Here is a 23,955-nt window from a genome sequence, read left to right as displayed (position 1 = left end):
GTGATCTAGGATATAAATAAGCAGTATCTGGATAATAAATTTAACAAACACTAATTAGTTAGCTGGGCCTGCCATGCAGATGAGACAGCAGGTACTGTGACTATGCAGGATTGGTTCAGAATTGGTCTAGAATATTAAGAAAATATATTTAGGATGTAGCATGCGTCCAGTCTGTGCTGTCCACCTGATACAGAGCAGGCAGCAAATCCTTGCCATTGTTCCGTACACGATGAAAATTCAAGTTTTGACAAAGATAATTTAAAATTTAAACCATTGATATTTATATTTAAAAAAAATAAAATGTTCCGAAAATGAACAACGATGGAGACGTTGCCCTCCGCTAAAGCTGCTTGAATTAAGAGAACTGTCACAGCAACACACGAATAGATTAATAGAACCCCACAGAGTAAGAACGTGCTCCCACATAGAAGCAGGTACATGATTTTTTTTTTTAAAGTTCTTTTAAATAAGTGAGAAAATATGAACAATTCAGTTAATTCTTTGGAAAAACTCGCTATTTTAGGGGAAAAAATGAAAGTAGGTCCTCCCTCGTACCATTCACAATACATTTTAGTTATGTTCAAATACTAATCACAGTAAGTATAACAATATTAGGAGAACATAACCGTGGGACTAGGAAAGTCCTCTCAAACAAGATGCAAGAAACAGATAAAGACAGGTCACGGCTTTTTAAAACATGGAAAAGGTTTTTATCGCTTTCGAGATGACTAGAGAAGTGACAAGCACATTGGCAAAGGACTGGTGGGATTGGGTTTGTTTCAAAGGCTCATTCTCTCAGACGTGCAGAGATGAGAGAGCAGAAGGCTGCAGTTCAAAGGCCGGTCCTGCAGGCCGGCAGGGAGAAGGCAGCAGGTCGGTCTAGAGTGCCGGCGATGAGAGGCGCACGCAGTGGACGGAAAGTTCTGGAAGTGTTTAGGAGTCAGGGCGTGGGGCGGGGACAAGGAGATGACTCTGAAACTCAGCAGGTCCAGACCAGGAGACGCCCGGTTGGGCATACTGAAGGCTTTTTCCCTAAGCGTGCTGGCGAGCCACCACCGGCGTCTACACGTTAGGCCTCTTCCGTGTGAAGTCACTATAGAAGGGTGACTCAGTGCCCGAGCCTAACACCAGGGGGGCGAGCACACAGATGTCGTATTATAAAGTTGTACACCTGGACTTTGTTATTAGCCAGTGCTACCCCTAATAAATTTAATTTAAAAATGAAAAAAAAAAAGGTTCAGATTCAGTGACAGAAGAAACGAAAAATAAAGCCACATTTTTATTTCCTTACATTGACTTGTATCACGAGGTCTAGTTTTTTGAAACTTTTGGCATCTTTTATTATATTGCAAAATTTAGTACGTCTACTATACCTAAAAAACAGAAATTTCTTCTTTCTTTAAGGACTTCGATGGCAAGAAAATCAGTACTAGATCCTTTCTCTCGATGTCAACTATTAGTGTATTTTTAAAATCCTTTTTTCTGCATAAGTACTATTAGTAATGGGATACTGTGACCATCTTGATTAAGAGCGATCACACTTACGGTAAGAAGTCTGTTATGTTAATTATCGACTACCAGTTTTAATATGAAAATTGTGATTAGATAATCTAAATCCCAAAATAATTAATTCGTCTACTCAACACAATTCATCAAGCAGCTATTATGTGCCAAGCACTATTCTAGTTGCTGGAAGTGGAGCAGCGAACAAAACAGACAATAACTCATGCCCTTGGGGAGCTCATATGCTAGTTGGGAATTAACGATTCACAAGGAAAACATAAAATTTGTAGCATACTAGATGGCAATGGGCGTTCAGGGGAAATGAAGCAGGGAGCTAGGATAGAAATCGTGTTCGAAAGAAGTGCAGTATTGGGAAGTGGCCAGGAAAGGCCGCATCGATGGGTGGAAAACTGCGGGAGTTAAAGAAATGGGAGGGGGAAAACAGGCGAACGTTGTGGGGATGAGGGAACCAAGCCCCGATGCAGAGTCCCTCGTGGGAGCACCTGTCATGCTCCGGGAACAGCAGAGGCCAGCGTGGGAGCAGGAGCCAGGCGAACACAGGACGGAAGGTTAATAATGGAGCAAGGGCGATGGGCAGGTCCTCTAGGGCCTTGTAAGCCAATTTTGGGATTTTGGTTTTCAATCCGTTGGAGATGGGAAGGCTTCAGAAGGCTTCGAGCAAAGACAAGATGTGCTCGGACGGGGCTTTGAAGGAGATCGTCTGGCGGGTGTGCTGAGGACGAGGGCAGCGCAGAGCAGGGCCGAAGCACGGACTGTCATCCCCGCGGGACTTCCGTGCAGCCGTGCGTCCGACCTTCAGAAATAACCGTCGACGCTCTTCAAATAAGAAATGTTTTAGTCCAGGATACAGATTAAGGAACGGCGCAACTATAGACTAAATAGTGTTTGCTTAGAAAACTACACATTTATTGTCTGATAACATATCAACATTAAAACGCAATTGTTTCCTTTATTGTATCACACAATTATCGTTAACGATTTACAATTGTCAGTAATTTAAGTAACTGAGATAAATACTGTAATTATGTAGGCCTCGTTACTTGAATATTTAAAAAAACAATTTTCTTCCTGAGTTGTAAAATTTTATATTACCTTTATTTATTGTTTTAATTTTACTTTTTATTTTTAGATTCAGAGAATATTGAATTGCGCTATAACTTGAAACTACATTGTTAAATATTTAAAACGTATTAAAATCTTTAGCCTAGACCAAATTGGATTTTTTTTCAATTTTATAGTCCAGTTATTAATATTTAGACACCTTATTTCTTTCTTATATAGTTTTCGTTTTCAGCCTTTTTTTGTAGCTCTACATTTTACACATTATTTGCTTTTTAAGACTGAGAATCAAGATATGTACAAAGTTCAGTTTTGTTTTAAGAAGCGTTCAAAGTTGTGAACATTCTGAGAACTTTGGTAATGCTCGGTTATTGGCAGTCAGTCTAGCATTCCCCAGATCAGGACATAGGGCAATGAGGATTAGGCGTCACGTGGACAAGGCTGGTTTGCTTTTTTAATAGCAGCCTCTGGAAGCAAGAAACAACTCCTTTAAATCTTAGGTTCTCTTTATCTCCAAGTTACCGTTTATCATCCAGCCGTGAAATTTTGAGTCCATGATGTCGTGCTAACGATGAACAAATGAGCAATGGAACGCCAACGTTTTCCAGTCCAGTGCTGTAAAATAAAAGGTGATAATTTGGCAAAAACCTTTCATAACATTTTGTTTATGATCTCTCTCTAAATTTGCAATTTTATAGTTTATTAAAGGCACAGGACTGAAGGAAAGGCCCAGGGCTGGTTTTAGTCATCAGCCATTTCCCTACCGTTTTAAATGTAATGCACGGTTATTCTTCTCGTTTTCACTGTAAACGATGGCACACATGCTAATGAGCAGGGCCGTTCCCGAAACGCTACGTGCTATCCGCCCGGCATTTGCGCAGCACGGTCGCTCGTACCGCACGGCAGAGCTTCGAGCGCGCGACCAAGGCACACGCCGCTCCTCCTCTTCGCAAAGGGGTCAGGCGAGGCACGCTCACGTGAGGCGGGTGACGTCAGCCCCTGGGTCGCGAGACCGACACCCCGCCTTCCCTGCCCGCCACGCCCCGCCCCCTGCGCAGGAAATCTCGCGAGAACTGCCTTCCTCTCGGAACTTATTGAGCTGACAGCGCGTCCCTCGCGAGCCGAGCTGTGGGCGGGTGGCGGCGTTTTCGCTTTCGTTCCGTTAACGTGATGCCCGAAGCCGCAGCCCTCGGGGATGGCCTGAGCCTGAGCATCCCGGCCTGGGAAGCGGCGGCGCGGGGCAGTCCTGACAGAAGGGAGGCGCGGCTGCGGCGGGGTCGCCTCAGCTGAGGGGCCGCGGGGCCCACCCTGCAGGCCTCGGCCGCCCACGTCCCCCGCCCAGGCGGCCCCGAGGGAGGCGCGGGCGTCGTCGCCTGCACCCGTCCGGCCTCTCCAGTCTCGCGCGTGAGGCCCGCGAGGGTCCGGGGCTGGGGTCGCCGAGAAAGGGCCGGACCCGCCGGGGAGGACCCGCGGAAGTCAGAGGGCCTGGGCGCTCCAGCCTCGGGCCCTGGGCCCCGCCCCGGCCCCTCCTCCAGCCCCGCCCCCAGCCCCTGGCTCGGCCCCGCCCCGCCTCCCGGTCCTGGTCCTCCCGCCACCGGCCCGGTCCGGCCCGGAGCCGTCGCCTGTCTGCCGGCCTTGCGCCCCTGCCTCTGACCCCGCCTCCTGACCCCGCCTCTGCTCTTCAGTCTCGAGCCTCCGCCTCCGGCCTCGGTCTCCCGCCTCCCCCGCCCCTCCGCCAGGCCCCGCCCCCTCGCGGCTGGAGCCCCGCCCCGGCCCCGCCTCCGCCCAGGGCTCCCTGCCTCCGCCGCCCCGCCCGCCGGCCCTGGGGAGCGTTCGCAGCTGCTGGCTGCTCGCGTCTCGCCCCGCGCGGGCTGTTTTCCCTTTCCCGGCCCCTGTTCTCGAGCGCTCGGCCCCTCTGTCTGGGGAGAGAGCCTGGAAGAGGGCGGTGCGGCGTCTACAGGAGCAGCCGACCGCGGCGAGGAGGAGAAGGGCCCCGCGCCACCCTCTGGTCACCCCCGCCCCGCGCGCTCCCGGCGGCCGGCCACTCTCGGACGCTGACGGAGAGCGGCTCCGGGGACAGCCCGGCCGGGGACAGCGTCAGCCGGGCAGCCCGGCCCGAGGATGGCCTCCACCACCACCTGCACCCGGTTCACGGACGAGTACCAGCTCTTCGAGGAGCTCGGAAAGTAAGCGCGGCGCCGGGCCTCCGGGAGGGCGGGGAGGGAGGGCAGGGCAGGGCCACGAGGGGGCTCTCCGTGGGGAGGGGCGGACCTGGGGGACCCTGCACCCGGTCGCCCTGGAGCTTCGGCGGGCCCCGCGGTCGTAGCGGTCACCCCGAGACGTGTGTGGACGCAGCCTGGACCGCTCTCTAAGCCGAGATGCCTCCGGAGTCCGCGGGACGACCACGCGCGGACGGGGACGCGCCGCCCCTGCGGCGCCGTGTTACTGACGCCCCAAATTCCACGTCCCGAGAGTGGCCGCCCCGACGAGCCGACCCTGCCCGGCTCCACAGTCACCCTTGGCCCCAGTGACTCGCTCGCCATCCCTTCCCAGGGCTCACGCGCTGTGGGAGAGCTCTTTGGACACCGGGGAGCCTCCAGGGTGGCCTAGCGGTGCGTGGACCTGCAGGACCGCTGGAGATGTGCAGGGAGGGACAGGGACCTGCTGAGGCCCATGCACGGGGACCTACGGGCTTTAGGTGTGCGGGAAGACACAGGGACCTGCTGAGGCTTGTGCCGGGGACCCCAGGGGCTGGAGGTGTGCAGGGCGTGGACAGAGACTTGCTGAGGGCCCTGCACCGGGACTCAGGAGCTGGAGGTGTGTAGGGAGGGACAGGGGACCTGGTGATGCCCGTGCACGGGGACCCAGGGGCGACCGGGATGCTGATTTACGATTTATGCAGCATCTGACCCAAACCCAGTCCTCTGCTGCTGCTTCCACTATTACTGCTGAAAGGGTGCAGTTAAGTGTATGGTGCTGTTTTATGCAGCTAAATGAAAGGAAATGGAACTATGTTTGAAATGGAGTGAACATTCTATCGTTACATGTTTATATACTGTTAGCTGTTAAAACATGGAGGATTTGTCTGAAGAGCAGCTTAATTCAAACCTCTCCCCTCCCCCAGCCAAAAACAGCAGAGAAATCACACAAATGTTTCCAAGATTTATATTTTAATGAAAACAATCGCCATATTTACTTACTTGGAGCCAGATTAATTTGTTACCCTATCAAAATAAATCTGCAGCGGGTCTGTGCTGCTCTTCCTCAGCTCTGCTCTCTGCAGGGTTTTCGTCTCAGCGTTTTGTGCTGTGTGAGTGTGAATTATGAAAGGTTTTCTGATTTCATGTGCGAACAAGGTCCTCATAATTGGCGGTTCCTTTCATTTTGTTGATTAATAATGTGTGCTGCCAGTTAAATAAAATTTACTTTTATTCCTCAGCATTAAGCTCTAGGTCTCCAAGAATTGTTCATTTTCTGTAGATCACCGTAGTGTACTGATATTTGAAAATTCACTGCATTCCATAAAAATGCTCAGATTGTTGTAATTTTTAAATAGACTATCAGAGCTGATTATATTGATGACCTGGTGATTTGTGGTTTCCAGGGGGGCTTTCTCAGTGGTGAGAAGATGCATGAAAATCCCTACTGGACAAGAATATGCTGCAAAAATCATCAACACCAAGAAACTCTCCGCCAGGGGTAGGTGGTTTCAGCTACACGTACATGTTAATTTGTGTTTCTCATGCTGATCGTTGGTCCTCTCATATCGTGTAGTTATAGCTGTATCATAGACTTAGCTATGATATTACATACTGAGTTTAGTTCCTTCCTGAATGCCCGTTGGTCTGTATGGTTTAAAAATAAACAAATATAATTTAATAAGTTGTCATAAAAATTCTGTCCTATGAGCAGTAGCATAAATAACTACATTTTAAGGCAAATAAATGTCACTGAGCAAATAAAGGCATTTTGCCTTTAGCTCTATTGTGAGATAACTTCCAGAGAAATGCTGGAACCAAAAAATGTAATTCTCAAAACTATCATTATTCCCTTTTGCTTTTGGGAGGAAAAATAGGTCAGAGCTCAGTTGAATCGTTCATTTCAATAGTAGTCACACTTAACTTAAATCATCAAGGTGTATTTAACACTAATGGCTCTGGGAGGAAGCGTGATGGCCGCACTCAAGGAAGTCCAGCTCCCTTTGGATGTTTCTGAGCTGTTCACTGTCTTTCTCTTTGGCGTTGAGGCTTCTCCCAGACTCCGCATGTAGTCCGCACAGGCTTCCTAGCCACGGAGGTAATTCGTGCTCGTAGAGCAGCTGTTGACCTAAGCGTGGAGCATGGAGGGCCGCCTGTCGCCGCTTTGGGCTCCTGCTGGAGCACTTCCCCTGGACCGTCAGGCGCCCCAGGAATGGCGAGCGCCGGTCTGAGGCATTTCCAGGGGAATTTATGGTTTAACGAAAGAGAAGTGAAATTAAAATGAACCAAATGCCAGAGCGTAAGCCCATTTCAGTGACCTGGTTTATTTTAAGTAATGAGAAAAGAAATTCCATTAGGGCGAGTGTTCCTCGTTTAATTTGACTTCTAGAAAGTGCTGCTGCCAGGTCTCCTGGTATTGCTCTTTGTTTTCTGCCACGATTTTTTTCTCTACTTGCTGCAGATTCTGCTTTCATCGCGTACTTTAGCTTTAAGTCGGCATTTCAGTGTGTTCTCTCGAGGGGGTTTTCGCTGTGATTCCTTCCCCAGACGCCCAGCGCGAGGCCCAGGGAGGTCTGTGCGCCGCGCAACCAGCAGGGCCAGTGAGAGGCTTGGAGCTCGGCTGTGTCCCCTTCCCTGCCTCTCCTCCGCAGGGAGGTTTTTAACAGGGAAAGTGAGTTGCTACACTGTAAATGACATTTAGTTTAAAAAAAAAAAAAGATGTGGCGCCCAGTCCTCTCCTGCCTGTGTGGCTTCCTCCTGCGGGCTGGGCATCGTGGGGCCACCACTTCTCTGGAGTGTCACAACCCGTGGCCCAGGGCTCGGTGGCTTTATATTTCCTCCGAAAACCAGCCTTGCTGAGGTTCACATTCGCAGTCAGCTCAGCGGGGTCCCGGCCTGTCCGTCCACCTGCAGGAGGGCGGTGTCTCCGGGGTCTGCCCGCCCCTAGGCTCCCCCAGAGCTGCCTCCGCCCTCTGCCGCTGATTCCCCTGGTCCCAGCGCATTTAGGGCGAGGACCAGACACGCCTCCTGTTCTCCCCGTGTGCTCCCCGCTGCCTGCGAACCTGCTGAGCAGAGAGGCGGCCAGCTGCCCCGGGTCCAAGTCTCCGCCCTCCTGGGGCGTGCTGGCCCGAGCCTCGGGTTCTCACCTATGAGATGGGGTGAAATGAGCTCTGGAGGAGGGGACGAGTTAACCCAGCAGTAGCTTGGTGACCCTGCGTGACCTGCAGTCAGTGGCTGAGCTGCTGCTCTCAGTGGGTCGCTGTGAGGAGCGAATGAGGTCACCCGCATAAGGGTGTGGCAGCCTCCTTCACATGTGTCCCTTAGGCTGACCTGCACTCGCATGGAATCTAAACTCTCAGGAAAACCGCCACGCTTTCACTTGTGATGTAGGTAACATTCCGCGGCACTGAGGACAAGGCGTGACCAGGGTGGGGGACCAGCATCCAGTGTGCCTCTTAAATGGTTGGGGAAGGGGCAGGTGCCTCGTTTATGGAGAAGGACAAGCAAACACTGGGCGCGGAGTCATCTGTAAGTACTGTATTCAGAGCATATGCTTTGAAAGACGAGTTCTTGAAAAACGCTGCCTTCTCAGTATATAATGATACTAAAACACGACAAAAACGTTTTTAAATAGCATATTTAAAGGGAAATGTAGAAGGAAATGCAAATTGGCATGCTTACTTTTTCTAAGGTACTGGTTTTTGTTTCGTTTGGGTTTTTGGCTGCATATAGAAGTTTTTGTGGAACATATAATTTTTTTGTACAAATTTTTCTTTGTTTTGTTTGAGATGCCGTGCCTTTGTAAATCCAAGCTTTACTCCTATTCGTTTTAAAGACCAGGCAGGCCCTTCAACTCAAGTAATAGTCTTTAAATGTAACCTTACATCTGAAAAAGAAAGGCCGCTGTCGGTGATTGTCATCTGAGACCATAGGGGAATGGCCAGAAATATGGCTGCGTGCCTGCACAGATTTGCACATCCAGTGACACTGTCACCGGGTGCTCTCTGTGCCTGGGTCTTACTGGGTTTCCAGCGGACAGTCTCGCTTGCATTTCCGCCCAGCTGTTCGTCACCCACACCGGTTTTGGGAGACTCAGGAGTCAGTTGAATTTCTCTCCTTTTGCATCGACACGTGCACGCACAGAGGGCGTTCCTTACGCAATACTGATCAGCTAAGTACACACAGAATTTGGCTTGTTTTAAAAATTAGAAGTGATGTAGATACGTCTGATTTTTATATGTAATTTCTGTCTTCTAAAAAGTTTTGTTAGTTAGGAATGAAAAGCATGCTTAGTAACTGGTAGTGGTAATAGAATTTTGCCTCGTATTTTTACCGTGAGAAGTAGGAACTATATCATTTTGATCCCAATTAGGTTAGTACTCAGCAAGTGCTGATTCGCCTGCCGTGCTGCGAGTTCGTCTGTTTTGTCGTGGTTATCACTAAGGTGTCGTCAGGTTCTGGATGTCCATGCGGGGCTAGGGTCGAGTTCAGAAGTGGTGACTGACGGTCCTGATGGCAGATGTCTTCAAAGGTGGTTCGTGGCTTTGAGATCACATTTTCAAGCCTCCCTGTGGTAGACAGCTTTTCGCGTTAGTGACGACTCGGCGTTCATCTTTCAGTGTGTTTTTGACCATTAGAAACCAGTTCTTATTACATAGAGTCTCATATGCCAGAAGTCATTGTTTTTGTAAAATATGACAGGATAGAATCTTGACATGATGTACTCTATGCTATGCCGAGTGTATCTTACCTCTACTCCACTGCGCAAGTTAGGGGTTCCGTTTTCCGTTTCTGTAAACCTTCAGGTATAGTGCAGTTAAGTCGTTTTGGTGTTCTTTGATTTTACTAGTTTTATTAATTCCTAGATTGATGATATTAGTGGAAGATGGATCGAGACTCTATAAAACTACTCGACCATGGACACAAAATGAGGCCTCAGCTATGAAATCTGAATGTTGCATATACGTCCCTAAGTCATCTTTTTTTGTTGTAATAGGGATGCCCATAACTAACTCCTGTTACTCTGGCATCAGACAGTCCAGAAAGTGCTGTCATTTCTCAGCCTCGTGGTTTCTTCTCTTAAAGTGGAAGTAGAACTGAGACCATATAGATGAGTCGACTTGTTCTGAGTATGCGTTGCATTATTGATTTGGCAATTTGGAACTAGTTGGGCAAATTAATATTAATTTTTGGAAGTTAGTTGGCTCAAACAATGTTTTAAGAAAAATGAGTAAATCATTTTTTGCTTTTGTACATGACATCTCTACAACTCTTCAATTATTGGGTCCCAAAGTGACATGTATTATTCTTGTCATTTTGTGTTCTTTCGTTACATTTAATCGTATTTGCATTCTTACATAGGCCTTGATATTCCACATTTATTTTCCTCTTTTGGTGAATGAGAATATTATTGATAGTCAAAACTAGTTAGGAGATGAAAAACAAAAATGCAAATCTGTATTTCCAGGAAATAATAAAAATCCTTTCTGTGTCCCAGCGTCGCTGGGTAAGGCAGACTTGGTGAAGCGTGCCGTGTCAGGTCCCAGCTGCCACGCTAATAGCGGTGTCAGCTTGCACTTGACTGTGCGGTAGGACTTGAGCTCCCAGGGAACCTCGACTGTCGCTACAAGGAGATCAATACCTTTCATTTCCATTGAAATATGAATTGACTCAATGCAAAAATTAAAAATTTTATGGGTTCCTTTAATGTTAACCATGGATTACTATAAAGTGCATACTAGTATTCTCTTGGGCCTTTAACTTTCGTTAACTAGAATTTTAATTAATTTTTAAAAGTCTTTTCCTTCTGCTGATACTGAGGCAAGCCGACTGATAGTGTATCTCGGGCTGGGTTCCTATTTTTTACATCTGTCTCCCTCCGTTTATGAGGGTGTAGTGTGTACAGTGTTTTTTTCTAAATTATTGGTGATTAATGATTGTTTAAGTGAGAGGCCGCGTTAAAGCTTTTAAGTGGTGATAGCATCTTATAGCAAACTTCACTGTGACACATTAAATGTAGTCTTAGCAGTATTTTTACTCTAAAACGTAATGCCTTTATAATAGTAACTTACATTTCATGCTGTTTTATAGACTCTTAAGCACACTCGCATATGTGACCTTATTTTCTGTGTTTTATTTACTAAATACTGACTGATTACAGTGGGCCGGGTGTCAGGCGTTAGGTGTCATAGACGACGTGTGCCGAGTGTGGCTCGAGCGAAGTGCTGAGGACGTGCCGAGGACGTGCCGAGGGCTTTCCAAGGGGGGAGGGTTATTTCCGCCCAGGGAGACAAAGGAATGCTCTTAGATGATATGGATTTAAATAAATTTTTAAAATCATGATGCAGATGTGGCTCAAGTACCAAAACGTAAGCAGACAACGTGGAGGGATCATTCAAAGTAGCTTAAATATCGGAGTATAATAAAAATGTCATTTTATTACTATGGTAAATTTGTTACAATCAGCATGAGGTTATTTTTAGAATAAAATAATTTTAAGTGAAGTAGAAATTTTTTGAGATGGCGGCATTATCATGACTCCCGTAAGGTTGCTATGACCATGCTTCTTAAGGTGAGGTCATAGACCTCTCATGAGCCGGAACCTGTCTTGCTCAGGGATGGGAAACCGGCAGGCACGGGGGGCGGCCGCGTGTGGTGTTCGGTTGGTTCCGATGCTGAGTGTCTTAAGCGTCATTATACTTACCTCCAGGGCAGCATCACCACTGGTTTTTAAGCTGGTGCGCGCTTTCATGGGACTATGTTCTCCTTTAGCTTCTTAGACATTTGTCCATTACTCCCAAAAACAGTAGTAAAATAATAGAAAATAATAGCCGTTATTTAAAGAGAACCTTCTAAGTGACAGGGACATATTGACCGGACACTGTGGCTTCTGCAACCCACAGCGCAGCCTCCAGGTAGACAGTATGGCCTCCATTTTTAAATAAAGGAAGCGGGCTCTGCGTGACTGAGAGCCTCGGGGTTAGTACGTGGTCGAGTCAGAGCTTCAGCCCAGTTTCCTCCCGCTCTGAAGCCAGACCCCGCTGTCACACCGTGTTGGTCAGCCTTCCCGCGCGGACCCGCGCGTGCTCCGCGACCTCCCTCCAGGCGCCAGGGCGCGCGTCCCGGAGGCCTGGGTCTGCCCGCCCCTGTGTTCCCGGTGAGGGTGCAAAGCCCTCTGGGGGATGCGCTCGAGTGCCACGCTGCGGGGGAGACCGCGCTCCCGGCACATGAAGCCTCAGACAGCCCCGCCCTGCCGCCGGGGGTGGGGAAGCCACAGGCGACACTCTCATTCAAGAGGCAGAAACACCGGTGCAGAAGAAGGCAGTGTTTTGTCAGCTCAGTTCATTAGCTGACTAAAAATACCTCAATATACAGTCAGTCCCGAAAAACATTCTTCTACATGATTCACTTGTCACTGAAGGGAAAAACTCAGCCCTTAACCGGAGTTGGGAGGGACATGCTCAGGAAGGCACCTGCTCATCCCGTTGAAGTTGGGTGGCTGGAGCGTGGGCGTCCCTGTCCCCCTGTGGACAGTGCCATGCCGGGTGTCCCTGTCCTCCCTCGGACAGCACCATGCCGGCTGTCCCTGTTCCCCCGTGGACAGCGCTGTGCCGGAGTCAAATTCACACAAAAGTCTGGCAACTGACAGAAAAGACAAGCGTCGTGTTTTATATTGGTCAGGAAAACACCGGTTGGGTGCAGCGGCGTCACAGTGCACAGGTAGCATCGTGCAGCATTTCTGTGCAGCTCATTGCTCTACCTGAGGTTCTCTACTTCTTTTCGTTAGGTTACGCAGGGATTAAACATTCGGGTCATGTAAAATTCGATATATACATTTACAAAATCGATACGTGATTACGCAGCAGTAATCGAGCACCCAGTTCTGCATGTCTCCCCTTGGCGACGAGAGCGCGCCCCCACTGCTGCAGCCACTGCCCGCCCGGGCCCTGGCCCCATGCGCTCTGCAGTTCGCTACCATCCCGCGGGGTCAGGAGAGAAACTGCCCCTTATTTTTCCTGCCCTGGGCTGTTTAGTTACCTGGGTGGTCTCCGTCGACCCGTGAGGCACCCGTGGGAAATCTGTGCACTCATTGTCTAGGTAGGCCGTGTTTCGCTGTATCCGTGTTTTACCTGTGTAAATTCAGGGCACAGACTGTGTTAACGCTCATATACTAGTTTATCCTTTTGCCTTCTCTCTAGGAAGGCTTAAATTATTTGGAAAATTTTTCCTAACAAGTTATTTTCCTTCCACGTCTTTTGGAAGAAGTGCCATTAATGAGTACACACTGAAGTCAGGCAAGAAGGAGCGGTCTCAAACTGTCTTATTGAAGGTAAATGTAGTAAGCGATGATTAATTGGAGTTTTATTCTATCGTATAGAGAGTTGAGGTCTGCCACATTACCGCTTTGGTGTTTAAAACGTGATGCTTTGGTAAAGAAATGGTCTTGCAGTTTTGGGAGGCTGTGTTGGGGACACCTTGAACTTCTGCTGACATGTGTTTGTTAGCAGCCCTGGTCTCTGCCTCCCAGGGGACTCGCCCACTTCCCCTCCTGCGAGTGCCACCGACCATGCGTGGCCCGTCAACGCGTCTCAACCCCCTTTCCACCTCTCCTTTGTCACCACCACTCTACTCTGAGCTGTCTCTTCGTCGTGATGCTTCTCCTTTGAAAAACCTCCTGAGCAGGTTTTCCAGTTGACAGCGGCCATGTCTTTTATTCATGTATTCAGTTCATTTGAGACCGTAGGGGCCCGCCGTGCTGGACGTCTTGTGATGTCTGGGGACGCGGAGGTGAAGGCAGAGGCTGCCCTTGGGGGTCTCGTGGTCCATCAGTGTGGACGGCAGCCTGGTGAATACGGGCTGGTTTCGAGGGCTGCAAGACAGGTGTGCACAGGGCCTTCCTGTGGTTTCAGGCTGGAGGAGGCTGGTATCACAGACGTCTCGAGGAGCTTTGTGTGTGGGGCGGTGCCTTGGGTGATGAGGCAGGTGAGCCCGGCAGAGGAGGGGCAGCGTGTGCAGGGAAGGGGAGAGCTCCGGCTCCACCCTGCAGATGGAATGGGCACACCTCGTCCTGTTGCAATCCTCTCTCCTTGAAGACAGTTCAGGTGCCGCCTCCTCCAGGAAGCTGTCTCTGGCTTCCCCTCTTCCCTTCCTTCCCTCCTCTCACCAGAAGTGATTTTTCTCTGGTCCCTTGAAAGCTTTTTCACGTTTCTTAAGGAGCACATCCCATCTCTCCCTGGTACGCAGTTGTACATGCTGTAGCTCTCGAGCGAGTTGTGGGCGGTTTTTAACTTGTCTTGGGCTCTGCTCCTGGCAAAGCAATCACAATGTTGCAGATACTTGTAACTGTCGTATGAGTGGACAAATGAATGAGTGTGCAAATAAGATTCTGTCTCTGGGAATTGGCGTGTGCTTAGCGGAGACCGATGACGCATGAAGTGAATGAAAAGGAGACGAGGCTTCACGTCAGATGGCGCACCCAACCCCAGCCAGTACTCTCTCATCCCCAGATCGTTCCATTAGTCCCTGATGACCGATCAATTACTCTCTCATCCCCAGATCGTTCCATTAGTCCCTGATGACCGATCAATTACTGTCTCATCCCCAGATCGTTCCATTAGTCCCTGAGGACCGACGATTCTTTGTTGGAAAGAGTTTTGTATACTTTAGTAAGTTTTGAGCAACTACATGCAAATTCTCATCACTGTTTCTTACTGTCTAGTGGTGAAGTAGCTCAGTCATCGGGGCAATAGCGTTTCCGTAGTCTGTCTGTGCACCAGGCCACTCCTGTAAATGCCAGACTCATGTCTTCCTTAAGTTTTTCTAAGATAGTGGGGCTTTTACATTTTTGATCCATTCTACAGAGGTGCCTACTTTTTCTCTTATCTTTTAAAGCTCATTTTAAAGAGCATTTTGATGATACTTTATAGAGTTTTGGATACTCAAGTGATATTATTATATTATAAGCGAATATATTATTCGCTTATAGAGATTATTTGATTTTTTAGTGAAAGCGGAGGCCAGCTGTTACAACTGCTGTGTCTGTCAACTCAGAAACGTGGGGAAAAGGCTGGAGAGTTGACTTGTTTCAGTACTGGAAGGCCCTTCCGACAGCACGCATGGTTTAAGGCACTTCTTTGTGTTCTCTCCAAGGAGCTTTCCTCCTGCGACGTGTGGCAGGCCATCGGGAGTTCGCATTCTGTAACTTGTAGCGCGCACACAGGCCCACACACACACGGACATATTTTTAAAGAAAATATGCTATTCCTTTCCTAAAAGCATTCCAGTCATATTTTTAAGAGGCAACTTGAAGGCTGCAGTCATGGTGGCAGAAGTGATTTGTGACATTAGTTTAGCTGAACATTCCTGCCAGTTTGTAGGAACTTTATTCATGGTGGATCTTTTAGGATTTTAATTAAGCAAATCGTATATGCTTTTATATTAAAGATTGTACATAAATAATAGGTGCAGAGAGAACTGTGCACTTTGGACATATCTCTGAAATAATAGTTTTGATTATTGCTAATTTGTATGAGTGCATTTAAAAATTATTTTGTAAAAATAAGTATTTTAATTGCAGAATCTGGAAAAATACAGAAAAATAGAAAGAAAAAGACATATTTATCATTGAAGTTCCCCAATCTCTGTTAATGTTCTGTCATTTTTTTTTTAATTTGTCAGAATACTGTACTAAAATATACAATTTTCTGTACTGCTTAATATTACAAAATTTCACTATGTTACTAATCCTTTGAATTCTTAATGGATTATGCTTCCCTGAGTAAAACATCAGTTTAGTTTTGCTAGTTTTTTTTTAAAATCTGTTCTTTGCTATGATAAATGACAATAGTAAGCATTGTTTTGTAAAACTTTTTCAGTTTTCAGATTCTTTTCTTAGGAAATATTCGTAAAAGAGAATTTGTAAATGGAGGATTGAATTTTCAGAATTCTTGATAAGCGTTGCCAGGTTGTTGCATCCTGCAAGTTTTGTACATTTCCATGAGAGACATTTAAGTATGCCAGTGAAACTGAGTTTGGAGCAGCGGGGTTCTAAATTTAAATTTCAATTGAACAACAAGAACAAGAAAACACTTCCCTTGTCTCAGACCTCTGTGGGCTGCGGGACAGACAAAGGCACCAGGACGAGGCCCTCATCTCGAGTCAGGGCAGCCGCGGGGCCCGAGAGTGGCCGCGGGTGCCGGTGTCGCCACGCACAGCTCAGCACTCTGAGGCATCAGCAGGTGACTGCTGGGTTGCTAAAAGGGAAGTCGATGTCTGAACTGGGTCTTGAAAATAACCATTTTTGAATTTAAAGATGAGTGGAAAAGATGCAAATTAATATGATATTATAAAAGCCTCGTGAGAAGGCTTTTATAATAAGCCTTCTTATTATAAAGTCGGGACGTGGCGGAGTCGGGACGTGGCGGTGAGGAGTGAGCGGGAGGGAGGCAGGTGTTCTCGGAGCCTGCGGCGGGCCGGCCCCCGGACACCCTCTCCCCACCGTGGCAGCACGCGGGCTCTGCCCCCGCTGGCTCTTAGTGCAGCGGCCTGTGGGAAAGCGTGGGACAGGATGGGTCGGGTCCTACAGCCCTGAGTCATCGGGGCGAGCAGCTGATAAGAGAGGAATAGCAACTTCTTATCGGCCTCGGGCCTCACGTTTTGTTTAGCTTTGGGGCGGTACAAGAAAATGGAGTGACTAAAGCGGAAGATATAGGCCAAGAGAAAAACGAGAGATTCTTCTTAACCAACCAATATTAAACATGTCCTAAGGAACCCTGTTGGAACTTAAAAACCGAAAGCTGGGTAGCCTCGCGGCTGCCATGATGGATCCGCGACCCCTGCAGAAAAATGCTTGTGGGTTTCTGTTCAGAACCCAAAGTAAGTCATAAAAACGGCTTCGGCATTGTTCCCCGAGTTCTCGCATACCGCCTGGCACTGTTCCCGGGTGTTTGCGGACTGAATGACTCCAAACTACGTTGGACGATGATAAAGAAACGTGTTTAGCGACCCAGAATTCTCAGCAGTGAGGTTCGTGTGCTCTGTTCCCAACTATGGCCTTAAAAACTTTTTTTTTTTTAAAGAAAAGCTCGAAATGTAACAGTCAGGTGAATTCTGTGATATCATTTATGATTTAGCACAAGCCGGTGGTCGGAAAGGAGTCATTTGTTCCCTTCATTTAAATGATGAAACAGTCTCTCACAGACTTAGAAGACAACTTTGATTTGAGTGTTTGACCCCCCAGCCAGCCTCGGCCGTGCAGTATTTTCCCCGTTTTCAAAAAGATCTTAGCAGCTATATGAAACATTATCTGTAAGCTCTCCCAGTTTCATTGGCATTGAGGACTCTACACCCTGTGGTTTAGGGGAGACATGTGCCTGCACTGCATAGTGGGGTGCTCTGGCGCTGGGGCAGGAGCTCTGTTTGCAGAGCAGGGCGCCGTCTGTTCCCTCCAGAAGCGGGGACTCGGGGTGGGACCCGTGGTGAGGGCAGGCTAGGGAAGCCCCGCCTCCCGATCAGGAGCAGAGTCCCCTCCAGTCCTCCGGGCGTGGGCCTCCTGGTCCCTGGTCCTGGCCGGGGTTGTTTCCGGTAGACTGGGAGGGGCGAGGAAAGGCCATTAAAGAGAACAGGACCGAGGCCCACTGTTCTCTCATTTCTATGTGCTTTGGAAATTATTTTTGGGAAAAAACATTCTTTGGGTTGACCTTTATTCCCAGCATCTTACATATCTTTATGATTGGGAAAAGGGAAAACAAATTTAATTGTTAACCTTAAGTCTGTCTGAAAGAGAAAAGTAGATCTTATATTAACGGGACCAGTTGCTGGGTCACCTGGAGCACCGTGCCCTCCGTTTCACGCTGCCAGCCAGTGTCCGTGACCTGGTGGTGACGTAATGAAGAGAAGACCCTAAGACGTGGGCGGGAGGGTTAAAGGCTGAGGCCGTTCGCCTTGGAAAACAGTAACCATTTATTTTAGTGGATACTCGATCTTCCGTAAACTTTAAGAAATTATCTTAGGTAAGAGACTTTCAGAGGTGTGTGTGTGTGTTTTGGAATAATCCAAACCAAATAAATCCAAATTTAGAGATAGCACTATTAGAAATATACGGCGAACATACACAAAGTCAGTTTGAACATAGCACTTAGCTTCGGGAGGGCGATTTCTCTCCTCCCTGCTCGTGAGCATCTCAGCCCCTCTGCAGCCAGCTTTGGGGGCGAAAGTGGGGCGAGGGAGAAGCGAGTCTCTGAAAGCTTCTCGTGGCTCACACCGATGCTTCGTTCGCATCTTTCACTCATGGATCTTGACGCATTTCCTGACGGCGCCCCCAGTTCTTCCAGGGCGAGGATGAGGGACGTTCAGGGGCCCTCGTGCCGGTGCTCCCAGGCCTGTCATCCCCACCTGCATGTTGCGTGCTCCGCGGTGCCCGTCACTTCCCTTCCTGTGCCCGGGGCTGGAGGGGCAGGGCCACTGGGGTGTGAGGAGGAAGTCACCCGCACTGGGGTCTGGCTGGGCGTCTGGGTCGGTGACCCTGCCCCTGTGACCGCATTCGATGGCCTGCTTCATGCCCACGCAGGCAGTCTGTCTCACTTTCTGGCTGTGACACTGCACTTAGGGAGCCTGCTGTGTGACAGCGAGGGATGCGACGGGGACAGAGACGGGAACAGACGGCTCCTGTGCCGGGGACAGCGGGGACAACATGAGTTGGGGAGAGACAGAGAAGGGACAGACGGCTCCTGTGCCAGGACAGACCAGGCGGAGACTCTGACAGCTCAGCCAAGAGCAGGGTAGACGAGCAGGGTCGAGCCTGAGACCGGGCGCTCTGTGGTCATGGGTGACCATGGGCAGGGGCCCTGCTCTGTGCCCTGGGTCCTTGGGGCACGGTCACGTGGCCTTGGGAGCCTGGCCTGACCCCAGGGACTCTGGCACTTTTTGAATGCCAAGGAAAAAGGCTTTTTGTGTTTGTTTTGTTTTGCTTCACATTAATTTTTCTTAATTTGCACAGCTGTTAAGAATACAGCATCCAGAATTAAAAGCCCGACTGAGTGTGACAGCGAAGCCCTGCTGCTGTCACCCTGTCACCTTCTTTTTAGGGCACGAGCGTCCAGGAGAGGTGACGGGGGAGGAGGTAGGAAGCAGAGCCGGAGCAGGAAGCTGTCCTGCAGGCATGGCAGCCAGAGTGACTCATTCTGGAATGTGTGGTGGCAGATTTCTACCCAAGAGGGAGGCCTGAGGGGTGGCTTGGGGGGAGGTCTTCCCGGCACACCCTAAATTAGCTCTTTCCCTCGTTTCTACTCAGTTTTGTTCACTTTCCCTGCATAAACAAAAGACTCTGCGGGCGGCTTCAGAGGCTCAGAGCTATCCATAATCTCATCGGCCGGAATGTGCTGTTTGTGGAGAAAAATGGTTGCAGACGGGAGTGGGCCCCATGTGCTGGATGGGCGTGAACCGCGCCCCTGGCCGACCCTGGCCACGTGCAGCAAGGTCTGTCCCACGAGCTCCGTCACGCGCTCGCGTGCCCCCGCACGCGCCTCTGGCTCATTGCGATGAGAAGGACTCAGTTTTCAAGTTCTCCCAGACCACCGGGATCCTTAGTATTATTTTGTTGAAACTGTTGTTGTTTGGTCTGTTTTCTAAGGTCACTGCAGAGAGTCGCCTGCCCCCTGAGAAAGCAGCGGACCCAAGGACTGCTGTCGAGGGGGGCGTGGTCAGAGTGCGTTTCGCTCCCGCCAGGGGGTGCGCTTTACGCTGCCTGTCCCTTCCCGCCCCTCCCCCTGTGCTGTCCCTGCTGCCTGTCCCTCCAGGCCGGGGTCCCAGGGGCAAAGCTGCTCTCCAGCCGGACTCCCGCGTTCTAGAAAACAAGCGCGTTCACACCTCCGCCGTGGCACGCTGCTGTCTGGCAGTCGAAAGCTGGTCGCTCTTGTGCCGATACGTGTTGTAGCCCGGACTTCCCAGGTGCCTGGCGATGTCATGTCTCTCACTCTCGTGTCAGCTGTCACTCAGGACTGAGCAGCTCCTCTGTGCCGGCCCTGGGGTACGGGGCACGGGGATGCGGGAGTCACCGGGCGGGGGGCAGAGCTGCCTGCGCAAGGACAGGCCTCTCGGGGGGCAGGGAGAGCAGCGCACCGTGAGAACACGTGAGGGCCAGGGTGGCGGTGCCGGGCCCGGGCGGGAGAAGGCGCGGCGGGGACACTGCGGTCCCTGCTCTCTGTCTGCAGACTGTCCGTTCTGGACGTGCCCTGTGCGGGGAGGCACGCGTCAGGTGTGCGTGATGGGGCTGGCCACTCTCGTTTAGCATAGGGCCTGCTGGTTCTGTCCTTGATCGATCGTTGCCTGGATGCGCCACATACCGTAGGCCTCGTCCTCGGTTGGCGGGCACATGGGCGCTTCCACTTTGGGGCTGTTCTAAATAATGCTGCCATGAACATTTGTGTCCAAGGCTCTTGTGCAGACCTACGTTTCTTTCTCTGGCACACAGGAAATGCTCTGCACGCTCACACACACACACACACACAACCACTGAAGGAGTACAGACTGCAGAGTTTACGACAGGGCCGGCACCATGCAGTGTAGTGTAGCGGTCACTGATGACTCGCCTGGCTAACGTGCATTGCAACCTGCATGTGACAGGTGGGTAGGAAAGCACTGTTCCCCAGAGACCGGTGCATGGGGAGGAAACAAGCAGAGTGTCTGTGTGACAAGCAGCCGCCATCGCCTCCCCTCTGTGTGGGGAGCGGAGACCCACACGCGCAGGAAGGGCTCAGGTTGGCTGTGCATGCGCGTCTGTTCCACGTCGAGGAACCGCTGGCCCAGCCCGTCTGCCCCTGCGTGCTCTCCTCTCTCGTGCCAGTGTCCCTAGGAGGGGCTGGGCGTGGGGTGCTGTCTACACCGTGGTCTGTGCTGGGTGGCGGACGCCTGGGCACCATTCTGCTGACGGTGTGGCAGGTGTGGGATATGCTCACGCTGGACCCACCCTTCCCGCCACCTTATTGGGGACGCAGCCATCTCGCAGGTTGTTGGCGGGGTGTGGCGGAGTGTGGTCTGTCCACATTGGCCCCGAGTTCGCTAGGCCTGGCTTTGGGTGGGGGCTGCTCTGGGCGGCGGTTGTGGGGCCGGGGGCTGAGGAGGAAGGGTCGGGGCTGACGTTCGCTGAGACCGTGGGTTGGCTCGATGGTTAGCAGGAAGCTCCCATTTCCGTCTTTCACACGGGAGAGTGGATTTGGGGCTCTCCGAAGGCCCCAGGGAGCCCCCTGGGGGCTGAGCACGGGCTCCATTCTTCCCCGCAGCGCTGCGCTCCTGGCCTACCGGACAGTGCGAGGCGGGCCAGCTGTGGGCCTGTCCTCAGAGTGCGCTTCGCGCTGCCGTGAGCCGTTTGCAAACGGGAAGAAGTAAGGACGTCACCTTTCTGAAGAGAGATTATAATCCAGAGTCAGTATCTACTTTTACAACATTAGAAACTCTACTTTGCACTAGTGGCAGGACATTTTTTGGGTTTTGTGTTGTCGTGTGTACTTAAAACATGATGTATATTTCCAACTGAATTAAGTATTCCCTACGTTACATCTTACATAAAATTCTGTAATTAACTTTAAAAATTAGGCTGGATAAATTGCCTTTTAAGCCGTTCAGAGTTGACCGACTTTTGGTGACATGGAGAAATCCATATTGGAAAAGTTTGCCGTAATAATTGAAATAGTGAATGTCTACTGTTATTTCCTTATTTTTTGTATTACATTTTTATTTGAACCACGCGCATTTGTATATGGTTTGAGTAAAAGCACAAGGAAGCACACAGCATGTGGTCTTCTGTGAATGTGCATGCACGCACACACACGCATGCACACACACATACGCATGCACACGCACGCACACACGCACGCACGCGCACGGATGCACACGCACGCATGCACACACATGCACGCGCACGTGCACGCACGCGCACGCACGCACACACACGCACACACACGCACACGCTCTCATAGACGGGACTCCTGAGAAGCAGACGCAGGGATTGCGAGAAGCACCGCGTACATTTATCAGAGTCCGAATCGGATGACAACACAATAGAAATATTTTCTCGTGTTCGCTGATTGTGCAACATCCCATTTTCATTTTAAGAAATCGGGTTGACGATCGACTGGCAACGTGAAGCCGGCCAGCTCTCCCGCACGTTTCTCTGCCCTGTGGGTTTCCTTCGGGGATATTTACACAGCCTCGTGGCTCCTTCATCTGTGAAGCGTGGGTGGAAGGGACCACGTACAGACCAGCTTGCTTAATATTCAGGGCTAACTCAGGGAAAACGACCAGAAAACCGAGTACGGTAATTTTATAAATAGGGATCGTTTCATCTGACTTAATTTTTCCTTCTCACAAACTGATTTTCAAAGAAATACTTTGATTTTTCACTCATTCTTGTGGGTCTGCTCAAAACAATAACTGTGACTTATCTGTTCTTTTATGCAGAGTTGGAAATTTTGATTCCTGACATCAGTAAGGTGACCTTAGCGATTTGCTCAGCGTTTTGTTATTCAAAACCTAATTTGTGAACGAACATGGGAATGCAAGGGGCATCGCCCCAAACTCGGCTATTTTAACCACATTCAAGTGTACGGTCTGTGGCACGAAGTATGTTCACGTTGCCACGCAGCCGTCACCAGTAGTCAGCTCTAGAATTTTTCATCTTCCCAGACTGGAGCTCCGTCCCCATTAAATAGTAACTCTCCATTCTCCCCGCGCCCAGCCCTGGCACCCACCATTCTGCTTTCAGTCTCCGTGAACTTGACTGCTCTCAGTAACTGACCGTGGTGGACCCGTGCTTGTTCGCCCTCCTGAGGCTGGCTTGCTGTAACGCTCGGCGCAGTGTCCTCAGGGTCCCTCCTGGCGGAGACTGAGCAGCGTTCCGCTGTGCATGTGGCCTGCGGTTGATTCATGCATCGATCTGCTGGTGGACACCTAGGTCGTGTCACCTTTTGGCGAGTGGGAACAGTAGGGTTTTCAGAGTTCTACCTAAAAGCTATACGCATTCATTAATTTGAATATTCTGATGGGTAACAAGAAAGGAGGGAGGGAAAGCACATAGCGCGTATTTTATAATCCTGATTTCTTCGCTGCACACAGGGATGCGTGGGGTCACCTTACCCCAAGGTGCTTTAATTACTTTGTAAACTGCTCCCCTCAAGCACCCTGCCGCGTGAATGGGGGGTGGCAGTATGTCACGCGGCCCGCTTCCTTCTCCGTAACACGCGTGTTCGGCATCCGGCAGTTTGCGGTCCTGCTCGCTCCGGCGATGTCTGAACAGGTCACGCCGAGCGGGACGCAGCACGTCTCCTTTCGCCCGTGCTCTGCCTTCCTGGTTACTTTTCATCCATCCCTGTGGCCCCTCTGCTTGTAATGTGGATGAAGGCCATCGTCCCGTCCTCGAAGCTGACACGTGGCTGCATTCTCGAGGGGCGCTGGCTGTGGAGGACCTCGTCGCAGGGTGTAGGGCGGCGGGGTGTCTGCGGGCCCCCTCGCCTGTGCAGGCGCTCACCTAGAGAGACGCAGGAGGCAAGAGGCGCCCACTCCTTCCTTCGCTCCACTCGTTTTAAAGCAGCGGTGAAACAAAACAGACTTGGGCGAGACCCAGTCGGTGGGCCTTGGAAGAGAGCGCCGCCGCCGTTTCCGGGGCGAGGCTGGGGGAAGAGTCCGGGTTCAGCCTGTTGCATTGGGGTTTCTGTGTTTAATGTGTGCACTCGATATCTAGTGCCAGGTACAGTAAAGCTATAAAATACATCACTCGATATCTAGCGCCAGGTACAGTAAAGCTATAAATTACGTCAGCAGTGAGGAGGAGCAGCTAGAAAGCCTCCGGAGTAAGTTGGACGTCTTGGAAGATCTGGTTGGTGGTGCGTGAATATTTCTAAGTAAAATCACTATGACGAGTGGGAAACAGCTTGAGGCCTGTGTTTTGTTTGTTAATTTTTGTTTTTGTGTTTTTAAGGATTTATTCGATCAGCTGACCAGATCCTAAGCCCCACTGCCTCTGAGTGATAGGTTCATTCTTCAAAGGTGGCAGGAAGCCAGGTGCGCCCTTACACAACTCGGGCTCCGTGGGTGGAGTCGTCATTCTCAGGATGAGTCAGTAGACCTGTCACTCAGCAGGGCCTGTGGCTATAGGGACATCTCTTCCTGAATCCCCCTCCCC

The 23,955-nt window shown here is 50.2% G+C and overlaps 1 protein-coding gene and 1 long non-coding RNA gene across 2 annotated transcripts in view; one reads left to right on the top strand and one right to left on the bottom strand.

Annotated features, from left to right (window-relative positions):
* Nucleotides 1–687: 687 nt before the first annotated feature.
* Nucleotides 688–4,047, bottom strand: LOC120589339 (uncharacterized). The gene is made up of 3 exons (XR_005649456.1): nt 3,348–4,047; nt 3,106–3,198; nt 688–2,340 (listed from the first exon to the last, which is right to left on the bottom strand). It is a non-coding gene; the product is annotated as an uncharacterized LOC120589339 (long non-coding RNA).
* A 326-nt stretch (nt 4,048–4,373) lies between these two features.
* CAMK2D (calcium/calmodulin dependent protein kinase II delta) overlaps nt 4,374–23,955 on the top strand; it is a 134,222-nt gene continuing 114,640 nt past the window's right edge. The window contains exons 1-2 of the mRNA XM_039846913.1: nt 4,374–4,769; nt 6,188–6,282. Of these exons, the coding sequence (XP_039702847.1) occupies nt 4,705–4,769; nt 6,188–6,282 (160 nt within the window). The 5' untranslated portion in view covers nt 4,374–4,704. The remainder of the gene's footprint in view (nt 4,770–6,187; nt 6,283–23,955) is intronic.

This window comes from Pteropus medius, unplaced genomic scaffold (assembly GCF_902729225.1).
Source record: "Pteropus medius unplaced genomic scaffold, Ma_sr-lr_union100, whole genome shotgun sequence".
Classification (NCBI taxonomy): domain Eukaryota; kingdom Metazoa; phylum Chordata; class Mammalia; order Chiroptera; family Pteropodidae; genus Pteropus; species Pteropus medius.
This window is presented reverse-complemented; position numbering and strand designations above follow the sequence as displayed.